The sequence below is a fragment of the Aquarana catesbeiana genome, linkage group LG05 (genome assembly GCF_042186555.1).
Source record: "Aquarana catesbeiana isolate 2022-GZ linkage group LG05, ASM4218655v1, whole genome shotgun sequence".
Taxonomy (NCBI): Eukaryota; Metazoa; Chordata; class Amphibia; order Anura; family Ranidae; genus Aquarana; species Aquarana catesbeiana.
The window spans coordinates 45,119,253-45,145,160 of NC_133328.1; the positions used below are offsets into that span (position 1 = coordinate 45,119,253).

Here is a 25,908-nt window from a genome sequence, read left to right on the forward strand (position 1 = left end):
TAGATAAATAGAAAACCTCCATATACACCGTCCTATATTCACGGTTGATCCAGAGGAAGGCACTTTGTTCAATATTCCTAGGTGCCCTGTAATGCTACCTGCTACACTATATTACCAAAAGTATTGGGACGTCTGCCTTTACATGCACATGAACTTTAATGGCGTCCCAGTCAATATTGAGTTGGCCCACTCTTTGCAGCTATAACAGCTTCAACTCTTCTGGGAATGCTGGCCACAAGGTTTAGGAGTGTGTCTATGGGAATGTTTGACCATTCTTCCAGAAGCACATTTGTGAGGTCAGGCACTGATGTGGACAGGAAGGCCTGGCTCACAGTCTCTGCTCACAAATGCGCTTCTGGAAGAATGGTCAAACATTCCCATAGACACACTCCTAAACCTTGTGGACGGCCTTCCCAGAAGAGTTGAAGCTGTTATAGCTGCAAAGGGTGGGCCAACTCAATATTGAACCCTGCGGACTAAGACGCCATTTAAGTTCATGTGCATAAAGGCAAGTGTCCCAATACTTTAGGTAATATAGTGTATGTCAGACAGGGTGTCCAGCACCCCCCAACCCCCCCCCCCAACGCACGGCCGCCAAACACCTCAGAGAGCAAGGAGATGGCTGCTTTAATAATAGCGCCAGTCTCTGACTCCCAGCACTTGAGGCAAGCATCAGCAAGAAGAATGCAGGGGAAGGTGGAACATGTCGGCCACAGGCAAGTACTGGGAGCTGGAGACAGGCGATCGCTAAGCCAGTTAATCGTGCGTCTGTGTGCCATTGCGGGGCACCCTGACCGACATCACAGCTAGCATTACTGGGCACATACTTTGTCCCCTCGAGAACGGAGTACTGGGAAAAAAGTGCTACTTCTTTAAATACAGTTGACCAATTTTCCTGTTTGTGCTGTTGAATATTATTACTTTCCTCTTTTTTTTTTTTTTTTTGTGCTTTTATATATTTTAATATTCTTTCCTTGGGCTGTCATAAAAGCGGTTCCTGTTGCGACAATACAAGCTTTATTAATTGAAGAATGTTTGTTTACATAAATATAGATATTTGTCAGTCAAAGTTCAAAGATGATTTCTGATTTGGCGCAATGTTTTATTAATGTCTGTTTGAAGGATAACTCTATGTTTTTTAAAAAGATGTCCTCAACTGGCCCCCTTTGACTTCAACATCAAAGCCATTCCTGATACACAGACCTCAGATCAGACCACCGACTGGTTTGAAAGGCTCTTCTGTCCTCCTGGGTGCAGCTGACGTCCTGGGAGTCGGGCCAAGCTCTACTCCACTTTTTTGTTTTTTTATTAAAAAAATTGTATGTATGTTTTAAGCCTTAAACATGAATTTTGATTTCAATTTCATATATACAGCTTACTCCCTACTCTGTTCTTCATGCTCCCCGCCCCTTTACTTAAAGTGTTATTAAGGGATAAGTTCACCTTTAGAACATGTAGTTATGTGCAGAACAGAAACATTTTGTTTAGTTTTGTTTCGGATGGATTCGTTATGTTACTAATTTAGTTTCATTGCTTTTTGAAACTATAGTTTTTGGAACCCGTTTAATTTCGCTTTGCAACTTTTCATATTCAAATCGAAAATATCGATCCGATCGGAGTTCAGTGTGAAGAATAGCGTTTTGTTAAGGAGTGGAGCAGTCCGCCTCATCCTTAACAACCATGACTGATCTGCAGAATGTAAACAAACCAGTGCTGGCATTAAATTTTTTTTTTTAAATGGTTCTGGTATGGCACTCGCTTGTCTCCCCTCCTTTCCTGATTTGCTGGGCTGCATGCTCAGATAAGGGTCTGGTATGTATTTTTTGGGGTGACCCCGCACCATTTTTTGTGTTTTTTTTTTTTTTTAATTTTGGTGTGGGGTTCCACCTAAAATTCATTCCAGACCTGAAGGGGATGGATTGGGGGGGGACCTCGACGTTATGCTTTTTTTTTTTTTTAATTTCGGCGCTGTTTCCGCCACTTGTTTGTTTATATTCTGCTGTCAGCGGGAAGTCCAGCTGACAGCAGTTGTCATGGTTGTCAAGAGAGGCCGCCCCGCTCCTTAACAACCAGCTATTATCGAATAAATTTTAATCATTCAGATGCTTTAAATATCCAAAATTAACAAACACTTTTTGTTTGTTTATTTCAGGATTCATTGAAATTTGTTACAAACTGAACTGCACTTGTCTAGTTATATGTTTCTCCCATGTTTAGGGTGGAGCATGTAACATGTTTCAGCTCCTCCTTCCTGTCTCCCTGATCCCCCTTTTTTCGTGACAGTGGGTGCGGGTTCTTCTTCCCTCAACTGCTGTCACTTTTTGAAAAGAGCATGGCTGCTGCGTCATTCAATCTCATTTTTTTGTGGATGAACAGACTACAAAGACCGTCTTCTGCCACAGCAGACAGACTTGGTAGTTTAAGTGGGCTGCGGTTGCGCACTTGTAGTCCGCTGACATGTCCCCCAGAAGGGTTTATGGTGTTCACCGTTTCATTTTTGTTTTCACTTTAAAGTGCATTTCCACCTTCAATGTCAAAATCTGACAAACCCCAACTTTATAATATGTATTCTTATTTACACAGCAAACCCAAAAATATCCAATACCTAAAAATAATAATAAAAAATGTTTCCTAACTTTCTCGTTGCGTTGGAAGCAGGTTTATACATAGGGCTCTATAGATGGCTTATATTTTTCAGAATAGCTTGCAGTGTGCAATTAGGGGACCGACTGAGGGATAGTTTAAAGGAATTTAACATTTGTGCGGGTGCACGACTCCGAACACTACCTGTATGTGTTCAGGGCTATACACCCACACAGCTACCAAATTGGGAGCAGCATCCATTCCTGTGCAGCTGCTGCATCCCATATGACATGAATGGGACTGCCTGCACAGGGATGCCCGGAACACCTGTGTATCCACATGTGGGTAACACGGCCCTCACATGAGGCATTCATTGATACGCTCGAAGCGTAAGAGACTGCAACTGCAGAGGCCTGTTTTTGCTTTATGCAGGTGGGTGAAGCTTGATAATTGAGAGATCTTAAAACATTTCAGTTTTGAGCTCTGAATGGCAAATGTAATCACATACTGGCCTCTTAGGCCCTCTTCACACGGAGCGATTGGCCCAGTGCCCCACGCAGGGCCATCTTTTTTTTTTCTAACTTGCACGTGTTGTGTGCATCCCGGTGCCGGTGTCCCATTGTTTTCTATTAGGGTGCATGGCTGCATTGACACAGCCGATGTGCCCCAATATGACATGCGGGTTCAGGTCCCAAAACTTTACTTGTGTGTTCAGGAACCCGCATCTGCATGTTTTGTTGGGACAACGCCTGCGCATCCCTGTGCTGGGAAAAGATGGCACTGCACAGAGCTTATTGCCCTGTGTGAATAGGGAGTTATACACAACTGATTCCCTAGCCTGTTCTAGGCACCCTCTGCTCCCTTTACTTAAGGTGGGAGTCCGACGAAAATTTTTTTTTTAGATGTCAGCAGCTGCAAATACTGCAGCTGCTGACTTTTAAAATAAGGACACTTACCTGTCCCGGGGTCCAGCGATGTCGGCACCAGAGACCGAACCGTCCCTCGATCCTCAGGTGCTGCCGCCGCCGCCATTCTCAGTGAGGGAATCAGGAAGTGAAGCGTTGCGGCTTCACATTCCGGTTCCCTACTGCGCATACGCAAGTCGCGCTGCGCGTTCTCAATGGTCCCCGCTGTCTCCTGGGACCTGTGTCTTTCCCAGGAGACAGCGGGGGAGTGCGGGAGTCTATTCCCGGAAGTGGGTGCAGATACCTGTATTATACAGGTATCTGCACCCCCCTCCCACCTGAAAGGTGCCAAATGTGTCACCGGAGGGGGGGGAGGAATCTGATGAGCGGAAGTTCCACTTTTGGGTGGAACTCCACTTTAAGACAAGTACAGGTTTTGAAAAAAACAAACATCCATATTCGCCTAGGTGGATGCAGCATTTGTCCCTGCCACCTCTACTCCGATGAACGTGCGTGCTGGAGGCTGAGCCAGCTGCCAGTCAGCCATCTGGGTGGATCCCGACATTAAAGATGGGACCCCTCAATGGTCTTGACCGGCATAGCGATATCAGCCGACAGCAGGCTTTAGCCCGCTGTTGGCTGAATACGAGTCATAAGAGTGCAGAATGAGGTGCACTCCTGTGAACTGCAGAGCTTTGGCCCTACTTCTCCTTTAAAGGATAAAGCAATTCCAAAACCAGAAATGCATAATATTGCAGCTTACCAGTACAGTAAAACCTTGGATTGCGAGCATATTTAGTTCCGGAAACATGCTTGTAATCCAAAGCACTTGTATATCAAAGCGAATTCCCCCATAAGAAATAATGGAAACTCAGATGATTTGCTCCACAACCATTTAATCATAAGTCAGTTTGTAGTCCATATAAAAAAAGATTATAGCAATGTGATAGGTTGTGTAACCATACAATGTCCATCCACAAATGGCGGCCTCCACAAGGCGATGAGAAGCAAAATCCAGCAGTAGCTACAGAGTGGAAAAGAGAAGAGAGGCGCCTCTAAGTGTAGCAATACGGATACATTTAATGAAGGTACAACATTTAGCAACTCACATGGTTTATGATTAAAAGAGGCACATCTGCGTATGCAGGCATCCGGGGTAAAGCTGTCCACATAGACCATCCCCAAGTTACTCTCAAACCAAGGTTTTACTGTACTTGGATATGGTGAATGCATTCGTTTCTAGGCTAAGTACAATTTTTTTTAAAGTTCAGAAAAAGTATCCTGCCAGAATTCTGGTGTCTTTGTAACCTTCTAGAGGATGAAATTATATACCAAACAATCATATCAGTTTTCCCAGCCAACTTCTGTGGACTGGCAAAGAACACCTCCCTGTGTAGTGGAGATGAGGAGTGGAAGGGGGATTAGAAGTCCAAACCATGAGAAAGGCCTAGTGACAGCCGTGGCTCCCTTCAAAGATACAGTGGAGTGAATAAGCTTAGCCAACTAGGAACAGCAAGTGTGTTATTTGTTGGATTACCAAGGAAACAAAAAAGTATTGAAGCCTGAAAAATAAAAAGAACTAATGCCATTGCTACATTTAAGAACTGCCAAGCTGCGACAAATGCATTTTTAGTTTTTGGGTTAAGGTATGCTTTAAAGTATTTGTAAAGGTTTAATTTTTTTTTTTTTAAATAACCAACATGTTAGACTTACCTGCTCTGTGCAATAGTTTTGCACAGAGCAGCCCCTATCCTCCTCTTCTGTGGTCCCCCGCTGCCACTCCTGGCTCCACCCCCCTGCCAAGTGTCCCCATAGCAAGCTGCATGCTCTGGGGGCACTTGTGCCTGCTCCCTCCCAGCTTTATTCAAATGTACTACGGGTTTAAAAAGAGGTTTTATATTTCAGTCATAGCCATGCTTTGCATGCTTCATTTGGAGTTTGTTTAATGGTCAGCTGCATGAAATGTATTCTTCACATCTGCACATCATTATGCCCTATAAATTAACCTTGTCAATAATGACTTGTTTTCCCATCTAGGAGATTCAATTGCAATATTTATTTTCTCCTAAATGAGCCATTCATGGCATTCTTGGTTTGGGGTGATTAGGAAGGAATGTGTACACATTTTACTTATAGACCTCCATAGCCGAGATATTTCACAGCAGGGTTGATATTTATCAAGCTCTGATATCGAGCACACTGAGAATAGAAATGGCAGAAATGTATAGCAGACAAATTGTCTCAGACATGGTTCCTCCTTGAAATTTTCTTACAATTCTTTTAAATGTTAACCAGTTAAGCTCTCACACCTGTATATTCCCTTATGGACCAGAGCTATTTCTACGTTTTTGGTTATGGGCCTTTTTATTCAGTAAAAAACGTTAGGATAACAAAGTAATACATACACTATATTACCAAAAGTATTAGGACGACTGCCTTTACACGCACATGAACGTTAATGGCATCCCAGTCTTAGTTCGTAGGGTTCAATATTGAGTTGGCCCACCCTTTACAGCTATAACAGCTTCAACTCTTCTGGGAAGGCTGTTCACAAGGTTTAGGAGTGTGTCTATGGGAATGTTTGACCATTCTTCCAGAATCCCATTTGTGAGGTCAGGCACTGATGTTGGAAAGAAGGCCTGGCTCGCATTCTCCACTCTAATTTATCCCAAAGGTTTTCTATTGGGTTGAGTTCAGGACAAATCATTTGGTGGAAGGAGGATTATGGTGTGGGGTTGTTTTTCAGGGGTTGGGCTTGGCCCCTTAGTTCTAGTGAAGGGAACTCTTAAGGCGTCAGGATGCCAAGACATTTTGGACAATTTCATGCTCCCAACTTTGTGTGAACAGTTTGGGGATGGCCCCTTCCTGTTCCAACATGACTGCGCACCAGTGCACAAAGCAAGGTTCATAAAGACATGGATGAGCGAGTTTGGGGTGGAGGAACTTGACTGGCCTGCACAGAGTTCTGATGGAACACCTTTGGGATGAATTGGGGTGGGCCAACTCAATATTGAACCCTACGGACTAAGACTGGGATGCCATTAAAGTTCATGTGTTTGTAAAGGCAGGTGTCCAAATACTTTTGGTAATATAGTGTATATTGTTATTTAGAGCATACAAGGCTTTCTTTATATTATGGTGTGCAAACGGAACCACAGATTAGATTAGATCCACATAATGGCACCATCCCATATAACCAAAATCATATAAATAAGTGAAATGACAGTGAAGGAGCAAAAAAAGAAGTCATCAACCCCAATCTCACCTTCCAGGAAACAAGGGACATTGAATGTGCCACGATGGGAAACAAAACACAAAATCTGTACTCAATAAAAAAAATCAGTATTTATTATAAATCTTTAAAATTTTGCGCCATCTATTTTAAAAACATGTTAGAAAAAATATACTCAGATCAAATGCCGGATATAAAGTTACATTGTTTATATAAACAAGCGTTTAGAATTGACGCGTTTCGCAAAGAATAGCTTCTTCAGGATTCACCCTTGTAAATGGCCAACTAATCTCCACAAATATACACAGAGGGTATCATTATCATGCGTTGCCAAGAGCTACAGATGTAATACTTGGTGGCCGTCCCATAAGGGATACAAAGCTTCAGTCAATATGTCCAAGTATAAGTGATACATAAAATCTACAACCAAAACGCAATTAATAAAAAAATTTAAAAAATATTTTTGTTTTCAAGCTCTGTCTCACATAATGGGGCAGAGGTGGGGAAGTGGAATATACATTTTATTATATTGTCCTGTTTTTAAAGGACATTAAAATTATGATTCTGGTGCAAAATGTTACTTTTTTAATGCAGAAAGAAAGAACGAAATGCAAAAAAACAATGAAAAACTTGAAAAAAAAATAATCAGCAGGAATATACATATATTTGTACAGGCTTAATGGGGAAGGAGTTAATTGGGTCTGATTAGTAAACTAGGGGTTAAAAAAATAGGGACACATTTTAATTAAAAAAAGACCCCATGGAACAATTCACTCAGAGTTCACATGATATTCTCTGAAGTCCTTTACCTTCAGCACTCTGTTCCCTCCCCCTCTTATTGTAGGCTGCTCTGTCTTAACTTTACAGTTTAGAAGGCCAGCAGGCAGCAGTCACTGCTGGGATGGGGGAGCAGCATGAGTTGACTTACTGAAAAGGAAAGGGAGTACTTTCTGCTGTGAATTTTGAGGATGAATGTGTAATTTTATAATTGTTAATAGGATGGTTACAGTTTTACTTTAAGTATGCTTTCCAATCAGAACTAAAAATGTAACCTGTAGATGTAGACAATTTTGAGGATGAATTGATCCCCAGTGCCTGCAGATACAGAGGTCAGTGAGTACCTGTTTTAAAACTTATTTCTGTTTGCTAAGAATATGTGTAACATGAAATTATTGAATGGAGCGCAATTTACCTGGTCAGTTCCTTAGTTTTCCATGTAGCCTTTACTTGGCTAAGCAGCTTTGTTGGGGGGAAAGGATTATTGTCAACCTGATGACAAGTTAACTGAATTTACACAATATTTGTGATAGTAGATACAGGGAGCAAGGAAACAGGTTACATAGCACAGACTTTAGTATATACACTGCCAGTGACCCTGTGAGGTGCTTATATACAGGATCAGTAGGAAGGCACTAGGAATCTATAAACAGGACCCGTAGGAGGGCAGTAGGACCCTATATACAGGATCAGTAGGAACCTATATACAGGGTCAGTAGTAAAGCAGTAGGACCCTATATACAGGATCAGTAGGAGGGCAGTAGGACCCCTATATACAGGATCAGTAGGAGGGCAGTAGGACCCTATATACAGGATCAGTAGGAGGGTAGTAGGGACCTATATAAAGGATCTCTAGGAGGGCAGAATGAACCTATATACAGGATCAGTAGGAGGGCAGTAGGAACCTATATAAAGGATCTCTAGGAGGGCATAAGGAACCTACTGTATATACAGGATCAGTAGGAGGGCAGAAGGAACTTAATAATGGATCTCTAGAAAGGACAGAAGAAACCTCAATACAGGATCAGAAGGAGGGCAGTAGGACCTATATACAGGGTCAGTAGGAGGGCGGTAGGAATCTATTTGCAGGATCAGGAGGAGAGCAGTAAGACCTATAAACATGATCAGTAGGAGGGTAGTAGGAACCTATATAAAGGATTCATAGGAGAGCAGTAGATACCCATATAAAGGATGAATAGGAATCTATATACAGGATCAGTAGGAGGGCAGAAGGAACTTTAATAATGGATCTCCAGGAGGGCAGAAGGAACCTCAATACAGGATCAGGAGGAGGGCAGTAGGACCTACATACAGGGTCAGTAGGAGGGCAGTAGGAACCTATTTGCAGGATCAGGAGGAGAGCAATAGGACCTATAAACATGATCAGTATGAGGGTAGTAAGAACCTATATAAAGGATTCATAGGAGAGCAGTAGATACCTATATAAAGGATGAATAGGAATCTATAGATAGGATCAGAAGGAAGGCAGTAGGACATACAGTATTTACAGGATCAGTAGGAGGCCAGTAGGAACCTATATACAGGATCTGTAGGGAGCAGTAGAAAGCCATTTACAGGATCACTGGCAACCTATATAAAAAAATCTGTAGGACGACAATAGGAACCTATGTACAGGGTCAATAGGAGGGCACCAGGAATGTATATGCAGAATCCATAAAAGGCCAGTAGGAAACTATACATGGTTCTGAAGGAGGGCAGTAGGAACCTATATTAATTATCAGTAGGAGGGCAGCTTTATTAGATCTGAGGATGCTACCGGTTTTTAAGAGTAATGAAACCTCTTCAACTTTACAGTTGTCCAGCTGATGTAATTACTGCTGGGTATCCCATGACCTTGATAAATGAGAACCTTCACTGACAACTATCTGGATAAATTAACTGTTGCCCAACAGGTAGGCGATGCACTTTGTATGCATTGTAAAGCTGGCCATACGCTAGAGTATTTTCAAAGGAATGTTTGTTCATTCTCAATAATACATTCATTGACTTGAAGACTCGAGTTCAAAAGTATTTCAAAATGTTTTGCTTTTAACATTCAAATTTGGGATGGATGGACCTTTTTTTTTTTTTTAAACAAAATCACGTACACTGTTAGAAATTCATTTGTTCAAGAATGATTTGTCTTGCTCCTTCAAATTTTTTAGTCACTGTGGTAGAAAACAAACCTCAATTTCACCCCACAAACAATTAGAAAATCAAACGAGTGTTCTTAAAACGAAACCTTTTGAACACATTTCTGTTAATGTATAGCCAGCTTGGGGTTCCATTTTTAGATTTGACTGAATTGTACCTCTAAATGTTCATATTATGTCAAAAGCAAGCAATGCCTGTTTGAACAACATTTCTCCTTCCTTTCCCTCAGAAAAAGAACTTTTAAAAACTTTAGTGAGCTGAAGGGAGCTTTATGGGATGAATATTTAACTTGGCGGAGCAAGTTTGGTGTGCTGCTGTTCCTGTACTCCGTCATTCTCACCAAGGTATGGTTCAAGGTTTGCTGCTATCTCAGGTTTCTCAACATAAAGAATCTACACTATATTATCAAAAGTATTGGGACACCTGCCTTTACATGATCTTTAATGGCGTCTTAGTCCATTGGGTTCAGTATTGCGTTGGCCCGCCCTATGCAGCTATAATGCCCCGTACACACGGTCGGACATTGATCGGACATTTCGACAACAAAATCCTAGGATTTTTTCCGACGGATGTTGGCTCAAACTTGTCTTGCATACACACGATCACATAAAGTTGTCGGAAAATCCGATCATTCTGAACGCGGTGACGTAAAACACGTACATCGGGACTATAAACGGGGCAGTAGCCAATAGCTTTCGTCTCGTAATTTATTCTGAGCATGCGTGGCACTTTGTGCGTCGGATTTGTGTACACACGATTGGAAATTCCGACAACGGATTTTGTTGTTGGAAAATTTTATAGCAAGCTCTCAAACTTTGTGTGTCGGAAAATCCGATGGAAAATGTGTGATGGAGCCTACACATTATTATTATACAGGATTTATATAGCGCCGACCGTTTACGCAGCACTTTACAACATGAGGGCAGACAGTACAAGTACAATACAATTCAATACAGGAGGAATCAAAGGGCCCTGCTCGTTAGAGCTTACACATGGTCGGAATTTCCGACAACAAGGTCCTATCACACGTTTTCCGTCGGAAAATCCGACCGTGTGTACGGGGCATTACAGCTTCAACTCTTCTGGGAAGACTGGAATGCCATTAAATTGTAAAGTCAGGTGTCCCAACACTTTTGACTATATAGAGTGAGTGTGTTGCCTATAGTCCGTTATATTCTTTTTTTTTTTATTTTATATTCTTTTTTTATTTACTGTTTTGCACTTGAAGTATCTGCTTGGTATGGGTTTAATGCCAACATTTTTTTTTAAACACTTTTTGTGTGCACACCTCTGTGCCCTGGTCATTTACATATTCATTCAACCAGCAAGTGGTATAAGAGCTGCTAGACTTGTCTTATTAAATTATCTAATCCTGTCTCATACCCCAATCTAGGGGCTTGTGTTCCTCTAACTATAGAGAAAAAAATGAGCGGTAAATAGAAAAAGGTAGGAAATTCCATTGTGAACCACACTACAGGAGGTTTATTAACCAGCACTCATAGATCTTTACTATATACCAGTAATACACTAGTTTATTGCATCTGGCTCTGCATATCTGTCAAGCAATGGTTCGGGATTTTTTTTTTTTTTTCAAATTTAAAGCAAATCTGCGTTTTTCCTATCCTAGATGATGTAACAGATTGTTTTTACAGGATGCAGCTTTAAAAGCCGTCCATTCACTGCTTTGCTGATCTGCTGGTGCAGCCAGAATAATTGCATGGTACTTGTAGGTATGGGGGAACATGTGAAACTCCTCTGCTCCATAATAATGAATACCATTTATATTTAGCAGCCATTTACTGTACTTGGACTGCATGCTGACATGTGGGAGCAGGGAAGCCTTGCATATACCATGTAATGTGCTGATACTGCATTGGAGTTCTAGGATCTGGCTGTTCTTTGCGCCAGAGGGCGATCACAAAACTGGCCGCACAGACTTAAAACATCTTTTTCGTGGTAAAAGTCCCCATTTGTAAATTTTTAAAGTGATACCAAAGAAAATATTTTTTTAAAATAACAAACGTTTCATACTTACCTGCTATGTTTAATGGTTTTGCACAGAGCAGCCCTGATCCTCCTCTGATCGGGTCACCCTCCGGTGCTCCTGAGCCCCCCCTTTGCTGGGTGCCCCATAGCAAGCCATTTGCTATGGGGGCACTTGTGTGTGATTGCTCTCGAGCCCTGCTCTGTGTCCTTAAGACACACGCAGCATGGCTCAGCCCTGTCCCTAATCCCTCCTCATTGGCTGTGATTGACTACAGCGGTAGCCAATGGTTCACACTGCTGTCTCTGAGCCAATGAGGAGGCAGAGAGGCGGGAAATCCTCTGCTCTCATGCACATTGCTGGATCGAGATCGGGCTCAGGTAAATATTGGGTGGGAACTGTGCCCAAGAGTTTTTTTTTTTTTACCTTCTACCTTTAATTTTCTGACTAAAGTTCCACTTTAAGCTGTTTTTGAAGGCTTTAAAGTTGATATGTACCGAACAATGAACTTCCCATGAAGTGATTCTAAAGGTTGCAAAAAAAAAAAAAAAATAACAAACATGTTCTACTTACCTGCTCTGTGCAGTGGTTTTGCATAGAGTAGCTCTGATCCTCTGCTTTTTGGGTCCCCTGTAAATGCCCCCAAAAGCAAACCTCTTGCTATGGGGGCACTTGCGCAGGCTTGTTCCCGAACTGCACTTTTGTAAATGGACATTGTCCATTTACACACACAGCGCAGCTTGGCCTGCCTCCCGCTCTCTCCTCATTGGCTCTCTGGCTATGATTGACAGCAGTGGGAGCCAATGGCTCCCACTGCTGTGTGAGCTAACGAGAGAGACCCAGTAAAGCCGCTGCTCTCATGCACATTGGTGGATCGGGATGGGGCTTAGGTAAGTATAAAGGGAGGCTGGGTGGTGGGGGGAGCCAGAAGTTTTTTTTTACCCTAATGCATATAATGCATTAAGGTAAAAAAAACTGCCTGTAGAACCACTTTAATTTCTCCCTTGTTTTGTTAAAGTGGATCGATCTAACTAAGCTTAAAGTGTTACTAAACCCAGTAATATGAAAATAGTTCATCCGTCCCCGCAGTGCCCACGGCTTATAAATCTTCTTTTTACATTAAAATTCTGCCACTATATATCTTTTTGGATGATCTGTATACCACGGTTACATGATAAACTGCACAGTTTCTCCAGTGAGAGTTCAGGAAGGAGGGGGTTTCCACTGCAGCCTGTATACACACCCACATGTGTGATGTCAATATCATGTGACCTGACTAGCTCTGAGAACACGTAAATCTTCTCTCCAGCATAAAAGACACAACTGAGCATGTGCAGGTCAGCTTCCCAGCAAGACAGTGCAGGAGGGAAGGATCTGTGCATACAGGATAATATGGCCTTTTTACACAATGTAGGATTAACCCCTTGTGCTCCACAGTAAGTATAACAAGCATGCTATGCTGCATATACGGACTGATTTTACTGTTGTGGGTTTAGTAACACTTTAAAGCTGCTCCCGTCCCCTTTCTAACACCTATACTAACTACCCTGTAGAAGGAGGATGCTTATGCATACGTATTCTCAGAGCGCTCCGGTCACATGATCTCACCAGCGGCTGGCTTCAGGGAAGAGGAGAGAGCCCTGACAATGGAAGGAATGCCTAGAAGGTGACATCACCTATAAGATTACTATGGGGTATCCATTGTAGGCTGTCTCTCCTCCCCCTGAAGCTGTATAATTAAAATAAATATATATAGATATATATCTATATATATATAGAGATATATATATATATCTCTATATATATATGTGTGTGTATATATATATATATATATATAGATATATTTATGTGTATGTATGTGTGTGTGTGTGTGTGTGTGTGTGTGTATATATATATATATATATATATATATATATATATATATATATATATATATATATATATATACACAATCAATGGGTGGGTGGTTTACCTTCTTTTCTTTAGATCTGTTTCTATCAAAGCACGGTCAGGGTGGACTCCCACTGCTCCACCAAAATGGACATAGAAGAAAAAGACGGGACCAGTGCTTCAATTAAATGCTTCTTTACTTCAATCTTCTATTCAAAATGTACAAAAGTGCAAGCTTGCACTTTTGTACATTTTTGAATTGAAGATTGAAGTAAAGAAGCATTTAATTGAAGCACTGGTCCCATCTTTTTCATATACATATATATATATATATATATATATATATATATATATATATATATATATATATATATATATATATATGCTTATTCCTTTATTCCTTCTGCCAGGTAGTTAGTATAAGCATTGGAAACGGGATGGGAGCAGCTTTAAGCTTAGTTAAACCAATCCTGGAATTCCACTTTAACAAAATAAAAGGAGAAATTAAAGTGCTTCTAAAGGCAGAAGGTTTTTTTTACCTTCATTCATGCTATGCATCCTCCTCTCGTTCCAGCGATGTGCAGAACCTTGCCTCTCCGGGGACTCGCACTCCTGATTGGCTTTTCACTGCTGTTAATCACAGCCAGTGAGCCATTTGGGGGGGGGAGTCGCGGCCCTGTGTGCGAATGGACGCACAAGAGCTGTGGGTCGGGAGCGCGCCTGCTTGGGTGCCCCCAGAGCAAGCTGCTTGCTGTGAGGGCACTTGGCACGAGGGAGGGGCCAAGAGTGCCACCGTGGGATTCGAGCTGCTCTGTGCAAAACCACTGCACAGAGCAGGTAAGTATAACATGTTTGTTATTTAAAAAAACAAAAACAAGTCTTTAATATTGCATGAATACATTCTATGCATTAAGGTAAAAATATTTCTGGGTGCAGCTCCACCTGGAATTCCACTTTGCATATACCTTTGAAAGTGTTTAGTTATGTCCGTTCCATATGTGCAAAGAAATACCTGTTGATCCCGCCAGAAATCCAGTTCTGTCCTGGACTTGCTGTTATGGAGTTGAGGAAAGGTAGGGATGTTTTGTAGTTCTAACACTCTTTATGTCCTAGGACCTAGGGTGATAACACTGCTTCTCAAAAGATAAGGTATGGTGCGTAAGCGCAGTCACCTTAGGTCAGACATTGTGTTACTGGCAGGATCATTAGGTGGAAATAAAGAAAAAAAAACTTAAAATAAAAGAAAAGAAATAAAGCAAATGCAGACACCACACCTGTGGCTTGTAAGCTGCAGTATATTATATTTTTGTTCTTGGGGTTTAGATGCACAAACTTAGGTTCCAGAAAGGGCATGTTAACCACTTCCGGACCGCCGCACGCCGATATACGTCCTAACTTTGAAGAGGAATATCGTTGTTATGGCAGCAGCTAGCTGCCATAACCCCGGTATCCTTTTATTCGGCCGGCGGTCCGGTAGTAATAATATATAATATATATATAATAGTGGTCTCTGCGGTGGATTCACAGCGAGATCACTTTTATTGGCGGCGGGAGAGGGCCACCCCCGCCGCGCTCCGGTGCCCTCCGCCGCTTACCAGAGCCGTCGGTAGCGACGGAGGCGATCGGATCCTCTCACGTCAGAGACGAGTGAGGGGTAGTTGGCCCCACCCATCTCCATACCATTGCAGGGCGGAAGCGACGTCAAAACGCCACTTCCGCCCATAGCTCTTAAAGGGACATTTTTATATATTTTTTTTTTCAAATGACATAAATAATGTTTTTTTTAATTGCATTTTAGTGTAAATATGAGATGTGAGGTCTTTTTGACCCTAGATCTCATATTTAAGAGGTCCTGTCATGCTTTTTTTTCTATTACAAGGGATGTTTACATTTCTTGTAATAGGAATAAAAGTGACACGTTTTTTTTTTTCTTTTTTTTAAAGAACAGTGTAAAAATAAAAAATAAACGGTAAAATAAATAAGAAAAAACCAAAACATTTTTTAAACGCGCCCCATCTCACCAAGTTCGCGCACAGAAGCGAACGCATACGTGAGTGAAATATGAAAACTGTGTTCAAAACCACACATGTTATCATTGCGATCGGTAGAGTGAGAGCAATAATTCTAGCCCTAGACCTCCTCTGTAACTCAAAACATGCAACCTGTAGAATTTTTTAAACGTCGCCTATGGAGATTTTTGAGGGTAAAAGTTTGACGCCATTCAATGAGCGGGAGCAATTTTGAAGCGTGACATGTTGGGTATCAATTTATTTGGCGTAACATTATCTTTCACAATGTAAAAAAATAATTGGGCTAACTTTACTGTTGTCTTATTTTTTAATTCAAAAAGTATATTTTTTCAAAAATAAGTGCGCTTGTAAGACCGCTGCGCAAATACGGTGTGACAGAAAGTATTGCAATGACCGCCATTTTATTCTCTAGGGTGTTAGAAAAAAAAAAGTATAATATTTGGGGGTTCTAAGTAATTTTCTAGCAAAAAAAAAACTGTTTTTAACTTGTAAACAACAAATCTCAAAAAGAGGCCCGGTCCTTAAGTGGTTAAGCACAGATTTTAATAGGAGTGCCGAGTGTCACTTTAAACAAGCTGTTAGTAATCTTCAGCAGGATTTCAAGAAGTTTTGAAGTATTCTAAATCCCGCTAAGGCTTGTTAGCAATGACATACTCAGCTCAGATTAACATCCGTGTTTAACATCCCCAGACTGGAGCTTAATGGTGTTTTTTAAAGGATTCAGCAAAGCTGCTTGAAAACCGAGTGAAAGCTTTGCAAATGCTTTGTGAAAGCTCGCAGTCCTCACCGCTGTCATACAGACTGGAGCTCATGTATACAAGGCCTTAGGAAGCTGTCAGGAATATTAATGACTACTTTTTTTTTTTTTTACACCCACCAGGGTATTGAAAATGTGAAGAATGAAATAGAAGATGCAAACGAGCCATTGATAGACCCGGTGTATGGGCATGGCAGGTGAGATTGTGACCTGATTCAACTTCTTCCATACAATAAAATGACTGATGGGAACTCACCATTACTGCACTTACTCAACAATTTGTTATTTTATTGGTCGGGGATTATTTATGAAAGGTTTAAAGTGGAACTGTACCCATCACAATTTGATAAAAAAAATGTTCTTTAGCAAGGAACATACATTCCACATTAAAGCGGGGTTCCACCCAAATTTTGAACAATATCTGTATGTATTCTCTTCCTTGCCTAGATGCTGACATGCCGTTTAAAAAAATTTAAATCACCGTAATTACCTTTTATTTTTCTATTCTTCTTTGCACTTCCTGGTTCTCCTCCCATGGGAGTAGGCGTGTTTCTAGCCTCTCCCAGACTCCTGGGAGCTAGTCTCAGGCTTCCCAGGATGCCACTGAGCATGTGCGGGAACGAGCGGTGAATGCTGGGAGCACAGCATTCACCGCATCCAGGAAATAAATGCTTGTGGGCTTCAAATGCCCACAATGAAGATGGAAACCGCCTGCAGTGAATAATATAAGTTATTCTTTCCGACGAAATCTGACACAGGCGGACATATTACACACAATATGTGAGTATGTAATGCTAAGAAGAAAAGTTTGTGAATGAACTAAAAAAAAAAAAAAAAAAACGATAGATAGGTGGACCCCCGCTTTAATATTTATGCTAGCAAAATTATTGTGTGCTGTATATTGCCTCCAGCATTGCTCCTGTTTCTTCTTGATGCAGGCTGCCATTTTGCTTAAGCCCAGAGCCCCTGAGCAGCAGTAAATCATCAAGTGGAACTAAACCCATTGATTTAATGGTTTCAAAAAAACGTTATGTTCCAGGAATGCTGGGATTGCTAACTGTCAAATTTGCTTGTGTACTCAACCAAACTGTCAAACCATCAAATGGCTAATGTCCATAACTGATCACATGTGCAGCACCACGGCAGTTGCAGATCAAACAGAAGCAGCTTCTAAGAATAGGAGAGTTTAACCACTTGATCTCTGGAAGATTTGCCCCCCTTTCATGATCAGGCCATTTTTTGTGATACAGCACTGTTATTTTAACTGACATTTGGCCATGCAACACTATTCCCAAATAAAATCTGTCATATTTTTTTCCCACAAATAGAGCTTTCTTTCAGTGGTATTTGATCACCTCTGCACTTTTATTTATTTTTGTATTTTTTGCACTATAAAGAAAAACAGACAGACAATTTTGAAAAAAAAGAAACCATATTTTTTACTTTCTGTTATAAAACCTATCCAATTAAAAAATTTAAAAAATCAAATTTCTTCATAAATTTAGGACAATACGCATTCTGCTACATACAGTATTTATGGTACAAAAAAAAATCTCAATAAGCGTATATAATAATTGGTTTGCACAAAAGTTATAGCGTCTACAAACTATGGGATATACACTGGAATTGTTGTTTATTTTTTTTTATTTTTATACTAGTAATTGCAACGATCAGCAACTTATAGCGGCACTGGGATATTGCGCCGGGCATATCGGACACTAACTAACACTTTGCGGGAACCAGTGACACTAATACAGTGATCAGTGCTAAAATATGCACTGTACTAATGACACTGGCTGGGAAAGGGTTAACATCAAAGGGTTAAATGTGTGCCTCGCCAGTGTTTTTGTGTACTTTGTGAGGTGCTCTTACTAAGGGATGTGATGGATTTTCTTTCCTTCACATCCCTGCTGTCAGAACGGAGCTCTGCCTTGTTTAACCCCTTAGAGGCGGCACCTGCCATCTTTTTAAGGGGTTTAGAATTCCGGGGGCGGGGCTTATGGTCATGTGACCGCCGCAATTGGCGGTCACATGATTGGAAAGTTCCCGATCGCAAGCAGAGGACGGGAGCTTTCTGTTAGCCGCCGGGAGCGCAAAGGCATCTCGGCACAGCTCTATTTTGCACAAATAAGCAGCCGCACGACACCAAGGCCCAGCCGCTGAGAGGCCATATTTGCATGCGCTCAGTATCAACGGGTTAAATAGGCAGAGCTCTGTCCAGCCTCTCTTCCCAAAGATCAGCAGGTGCTGATGTCACTAATCACATAAGAAGCTCTGTGAACCTACTTGCAAGTGCAAAATCGTGTGTATATGTATGTGTGTGTGTGTATATATATATATATATATAATATGATTCTGCACAGAACGGCCACCCTGTACCAGTAAATCTGTATTGGGGCGGTCGGCAAGTGGTTAGTTCGCTTTTGTCCTGGTTAGTAATGATGCGGTGCACGATTCACAGCGATTCCTGTGCAATTTCCGCACTGCATCACAATCGCACTCTGTTCATGCAAAGTGCTGCGGGTTTTAATGTTAAGGTAACGACACCCCAAAAACGTTTTTCAAAACGCAGTACGATTGGCTGAATCGGATCGCATGGGTGTGTGGTGGGTGCGGTGCGAGTTGAACCATACAAAATGAATGTGCTCAAATCGCACTGCAAAGAATCGTATGTGATTTAAACAGGCCGAAGGCTGTCAGCAGATTGGCCTCTACAAGCTTGGCATTGCCTAAAAAGGGAGAATAACTGAGCATGTGCAGAGCAGAGTGAGTCGGTGTATTACTGGATTTTACAGTCTGGGCACTTAATTTTCATTTTTTACATAGTTATACTTGCAAAGAGGGCCAGCCTGATGCGACCTAGCAGGACTTAAAGTTCCACCTTCCTCTTGTTTATCTTTATTGGCTTGAGTTTGACAGTTACTGTCCTGTCGCGGTGCACATATGTTACCCTTGCATGTGTGTACGCTTGTCACTTGCCATGTGTATTGTACTGATGCCAACCTCCTCACCCCCCCCCCTCCCAACACAGCTGGCACTGAACAGGTAGCAAATGAAAGTTAAACCGTATCTGCCTGCTAGTATTTAGAGAAGAGGGGTGGTGGCCAAAGTGCTGTAAGTCCCCCATAGGAATACCCATAAATTGGGCTTCAGCCTAGGGTGGAGCTGACAGCCATCACAAACAGACATAACAATGTGCTTTTATTGCAAAATAATATCACAGAAAAGAGCAGGAACATGTGCTACATAGTGTACTTCTAAAGAAAGCAAGGGGAAGTTAAATGTGTGCAGCTGGGGAGGTCAGCAGTTAAGTGATCCTGTTTGGGGAGGGTAGGAGTGACGTTCGCTGGGGATGGATTATAGGTCAGATAAGTGAATGCATATAAAAATCCACTTTGTTTTTAGCTAAAACCACCTGCCGATCAATGGCAAATTCTATTGTACTGTATGGTAAGGCCTTTATATTGTGTATCAATGCAGGATAAGTATAAACAATGACATACACTAATGTCCCAAAAATAATAAATGGATAATATATATATACGTGGATGAGTAAATAAAGTCCAAAACCAAACAAAAAAAAATCCGTGATAAAATGAGGAAAAAGTGCCAGAAAGTGCCACAACAAAGATGAAGATGCAGTAGGAGAAATCTTCTACGGTTCCTCACACCCAAGGTGGAATATCAGATGTGCTTACCAGATCCCGATGACTGCTATTACAGCAGTCAAAAACGGCACAGGGAAAATTTAGGGCTCCCCACAACCTCAGCATAAGGTACCAGTAAGCGACCGATGATATCTCAAGATTCAAAAACAAAAGGACAAACCATAGCGTGATACAGTCTGCACAATCAATTTATTAAAAGGAATTGCACTTACAGAGCATCCATGAAGTAATCAGCATGTATCGCATAATCAACAACAGTCAGCGTCTCCGTCTGCTGCCTCCGCCTCCTGAGTTCGTACACAGCCCTACACAAGAACGGACGTGGTGACGTCGTAGGCTCCTCCCTACGCGTTTCGTCACAAATGGACGTCGTCTGGGGATTGGCCAAGCTCGAGCGTCACCGCGTGTGGGCATTATATACACTGCGAGCGCCATCTTGGTTGATGGCAAAGGGAGATTTAACATAGAAAAACGGCCCAACTCCATTGAATGTCGGCCATTAGTACGTAGGAACAAGCGGAGGGAAGTCAAAAAATTTAAATAAAGAAAAGAAGCGCCATCTTGTGGCCAAAAAGGATAACAGTAAAATAAGTTCTCAAATAGTGACAACAAACCATGAGGGGGTACAGCGGACGGCAGACATGATAAAAATTGGATACATATTTAGTGCAATAGGTATGAAATAATAATAAAAAGTCCATAGCCTCTGCTCCAATAAAATAAAAATTAATATTTCCATAAATTAAAATAAGATTAAAAAACTGAAGATTAAAAATAAAAAGAAAACTCAGGAGTTATTTATAAAACAATTAATGTCCCAGTCTACATTCAACCCAAAGGGTACAAAAGATCTCATCTGGAAAATCCATCTAGTTTCAAGCCTAGATATAGATCTGATTTTATTTGTCCCTCTCCAATGTGGGTTTATTTTGTCAAATGCCATAAAAAGGGTACCATTCAATTTCTTGTCGTGATATTTGGCATAATGCCTAGACAGATTATGCTTAGAGTAACCCCGCTTAATGTTGGCAATATGTTCTGATAACCGTACATGTAATTCACGTTTGGTTCGACCGATGTACTGTTTAGAACATGGGCACTGAATAAGATAGACGACATATTTAGTAGTACATGTGATAAAAGATTGAATGTCATATATCTTATTCGTGACGGAGGATTGAAAGGTCTCACATTTTCTACCCGTGAGGGTATTTATTTGGCAGATATTACACTTACGGCAGGGGTAAAAACCCTTCATTGTATGAAAAAAGGAAATAGTCTTGGGGGGATCTATCACATTCCTAGCAATACAGTGTCGCAAGGAGGGTGCACCCCTATATATCACTGAAGGTCTATCAGGAATGATAGGTCCTAAGACCTTATCGTTCCTGAGTATATTCCAATGTTTTCGAAAAATTTTCTTAACAGAAAAATGCTGGTTGGAATAACCCGTAATCATAGACCAACTAAACCTATTGTTACATGCGGGACTATGATCAACTTCCCTATGTAACATAAGTGCCCTGTCCATGTTAGCAACCTGAGAAATAGTGGCATCAATCTCACTCCTGGAGTAACCTTTTTCCAGGAAACGTTCTTTCAGTACCTGAGCTTGTTGGTAGTACTCCATAACCTCTGTACAGTTACGTCTGATCCGCTGGAATTGTCCCCGAGGGACAGCTCTCAACCAGGCTGGATGATGACAGCTGGAGAGCGGGATATAGGCATTTCTATCGGTCGCCTTAAAGTATGTATTAGTAATAAGGCGACCATTCCTGACTAAGATGTTAAGGTCAAGGAAATGTATTCCCGTGTCACTAATTTCAGACTGGAGTGAAATGCCCCTGTCATTCTGATTCAGTGATATAAAAAATTCCTCAAGTGAAGCCTGGTCCCCATCCCACACCAGCAGGACATCGTCTATGTACCTTTTCCATAAACGTAACTGCACAGGGGGATTGTTGTCAATGACCTCACTTTCCCACCTGGCCATAAATAAATTGGCCAGGCTGGGCGCAAATCTAGCGCCCATGGCTACACCGCAAATCTGCAAATAAAAAACACCCCCAAACCAAAAATAATTATGACCTGCCGCAAATTTCAAAAGTGACAAAATAAACTGTTTTTGAGACCGAGGCAAGGAGGATTCTTGATCAAGGTAATAGCTTACTGCCTCAAACCCATGTTGGTGGGAGATGTTAGTATATAGAGAGGCTACATCCGCTGTAGCCAGGATGTAGCTCTCCTTCCACTCAAGGTTTTCCAAAAGATTAATAACCTGGGTGGTATCTCTCAAATATGCTGGGGTAGCTGTCACTAAAGGTTGTAGAAAATTATCTACATACATCCCGATCCTGGCCGTGACCGAATCTATGCTGCTGATAATCGGACGGCCAGGAGGATTAGAGAGGCTTTTATGTATTTTAGGTAAAAAATACATAACCGGAACCCTTGGAGCAGAGGGGACCAAATATGCCCTTTCTTTTTTGTTTAGAATACCTCCTTCGAAACCTTCATCTACCAATGTCTGAAGTTCCCTTTTAAATTTAGTTGTAGGGTTAGCGGCCAAAGGCAGATAGGTATCACGGTCAGAAAGGAGCCTATTCATTTCATCTAGATATTGGGCTTTGTTGAGAATGACAACACCTCCCCCTTTATCCGCTGGACGTATGACGATGTCATTTCGTTCACAGATTTTAGATAAATGGTGATGAAAATCCCCCTGTTGATTGCGGGGACAGTTAAGTGCTATCAAATCCTTAATTACCATTTCTTTAAAAACCTGTATAGAAGGAGCAATAGGACCTGGGGGGTTGAATAGTGAGGCATTAGATAAGTTGGTGTGTCTAATGGAAACCTCACTAGCCTGATTAGATGAACTGGAAAGAGGGTTGGTTACACCATTAGTGACAATGGAAGGTCTATTAATGAGGGATGAACCTTGGTTAATAATCGGATTTAAAACGAAATGTCTCTTGATGCTCAGTTTTCTTATAAACTTATGCACATCAATAAACGTTTCGAATTTGTTCAATCTATGAGGGGGGGCAAATTTAAGGCCCTGGCTCAAAACTCTTTGTTCGCCTGCAGAAAGTTGGACAGTACTTAGATTAAATACGCCGCTAACACTTATTGTCTTCTTTTCTTTGGCCCTGATCCTCCTCCCCCCTCTAAGGCCTCTCTTTCCTCGTATCCTCTTTTTCCTCTGTTGTTGTTCCTGGGAAAAAAACGTTGATGGCTTTGACCCTCTCCTAAAAAATCCCGAGGGGAATTCTGATAGTTGTTCCTCCCATGGTTAGAATAATCATCAAAGTGGTTAGGATGTCTGACAATCGCATGTTCGTCCCCCTCAAGATTATCCTGATGATGGGAAAGGGGGGTAAACCTGTTAGCTAAAGGAATATCTCTCCTCCTAGGGGTGTAGACATGCGACATAGGTGCATAGTCTCTAGGGTCCCTCTCATAATCCTTGGATCTCTGGGGGTAGCCTCTAGGAATATCCCTATATTCCCTCTCCCTTAACTGCTGAGAATTCCTATTTACAGGTTTAGAGGCATAATTTCCTCTATAGTTTTCTCTCGGAAGTGGGCCTTGTGAGGCTCCATACATGGAACTACCTTGTTGGGTACGTTTTTCCTTACCCTTGAAGGCTTTAGGCCTAACACTAGGTTGGCCTCTATTATTAGTATGAGTCAAAGGATTGTCAGTCCTCACATTGTTTTGAGATGGAAGAAGTGTTACTCTATCGGGGGGGTGAGCCGGAGGAAAAAGAGATGGGAGTTGATGCTGGGTATCCATCATCTCATTCTCAATTGATTCCTCCGTAGAGATTTGCCATTTAAAAACCACTTTATTGGAGTAGTCTGCTAAGTCACGATGAGTCAGTTTCTTGAAAAGGAAGATTCTGACCAAAGGAATAAAAAGAAGAAAAAATATAATCGTGACTTAGCAGACTACTCCAATAAAGTGGTTTTTAAATGGCAAATCTCTACGGAGGAATCAATTGAGAATGAGATGATGGATACCCAGCATCAACTCCCATCTCTTTTTCCTCCGGCTCACCCCCCCGATAGAGTAACACTTCTTCCATCTCAAAACAATGTGAGGACTGACAATCCTTTGACTCATACTAATAATAGAGGCCAACCTAGTGTTAGGCCTAAAGCCTTCAAGGGTAAGGAAAAACGTACCCAACAAGGTAGTTCCATGTATGGAGCCTCACAAGGCCCACTTCCGAGAGAAAACTATAGAGGAAATTATGCCTCTAAACCTGTAAATAGGAATTCTCAGCAGTTAAGGGAGAGGGAATATAGGGATATTCCTAGAGGCTACCCCCAGAGATCCAAGGATTATGAGAGGGACCCTAGAGACTATGCACCTATGTCGCATGTCTACACCCCTAGGAGGAGAGATATTCCTTTAGCTAACAGGTTTACCCCCCTTTCCCATCATCAGGATAATCTTGAGGGGGACGAACATGCGATTGTCAGACATCCTAACCACTTTGATGATTATTCTAACCATGGGAGGAACAACTATCAGAATTCCCCTCGGGATTTTTTAGGAGAGGGTCAAAGCCATCAACGTTTTTTTCCCAGGAACAACAACAGAGGAAAAAGAGGATACGAGGAAAGAGAGGCCTTAGAGGGGGGAGGAGGATCAGGGCCAAAGAAAAGAAGACAATAAGTGTTAGCGGCGTATTTAATCTAAGTACTGTCCAACTTTCTGCAGGCGAACAAAGAGTTTTGAGCCAGGGCCTTAAATTTGCCCCCCCTCATAGATTGAACAAATTCGAAACGTTTATTGATGTGCATAAGTTTATAAGAAAACTGAGCATCAAGAGACATTTCGTTTTAAATCCGATTATTAACCAAGGTTCATCCCTCATTAATAGACCTTCCATTGTCACTAATGGTGTAACCAACCCTCTTTCCAGTTCATCTAATCAGGCTAGTGAGGTTTCCATTAGACACACCAACTTATCTAATGCCTCACTATTCAACCCCCCAGGTCCTATTGCTCCTTCTATACAGGTTTTTAAAGAAATGGTAATTAAGGATTTGATAGCACTTAACTGTCCCCGCAATCAACAGGGGGATTTTCATCACCATTTATCTAAAATCTGTGAACGAAATGACATCGTCATACGTCCAGCGGATAAAGGGGGAGGTGTTGTCATTCTCAACAAAGCCCAATATCTAGATGAAATGAATAGGCTCCTTTCTGACCGTGATACCTATCTGCCTTTGGCCGCTAACCCTACAACTAAATTTAAAAGGGAACTTCAGACATTGGTAGATGAAGGTTTCGAAGGAGGTATTCTAAACAAAAAAGAAAGGGCATATTTGGTCCCCTCTGCTCCAAGGGTTCCGGTTATGTATTTTTTACCTAAAATACATAAAAGCCTCTCTAATCCTCCTGGCCGTCCGATTATCAGCGGCATAGATTCGGTCACGGCCAGGATCGGGATGTATGTAGATAATTTTCTACAACCTTTAGTGACAGCTACCCCAGCATATTTGAGAGATACCACCCAGGTTATTAATCTTTTGGAAAACCTTGAGTGGAAGGAGAGCTACATCCTGGCTACAGCGGATGTAGCCTCTCTATATACTAACATCTCCCACCAACATGGGTTTGAGGCAGTAAGCTATTACCTTGATCAAGAATCCTCCTTGCCTCGGTCTCAAAAACAGTTTATTTTGTCACTTTTGAAATTTGCGGCAGGTCATAATTATTTTTGGTTTGGGGGTGTTTTTTATTTGCAGATTTGCGGTGTAGCCATGGGCGCTAGATTTGCGCCCAGCCTGGCCAATTTATTTATGGCCAGGTGGGAAAGTGAGGTCATTGACAACAATCCCCCTGTGCAGTTACGTTTATGGAAAAGGTACATAGACGATGTCCTGCTGGTGTGGGATGGGGACCAGG

At 41.6% G+C, this 25,908-nt stretch overlaps 1 protein-coding gene across 1 annotated transcript in view; it reads left to right on the forward strand.

The window, feature by feature from the left end:
- Positions 1-25,908, forward strand: part of MINDY3 (MINDY lysine 48 deubiquitinase 3) — a 224,468-nt gene that overhangs the window by 34,944 nt on the left and 163,616 nt on the right. The window contains exons 7-8 of the mRNA XM_073629667.1: positions 9,881-9,995; positions 16,436-16,509. Of these exons, the coding sequence (XP_073485768.1) occupies positions 9,881-9,995; positions 16,436-16,509 (189 nt within the window). The remainder of the gene's footprint in view (positions 1-9,880; positions 9,996-16,435; positions 16,510-25,908) is intronic.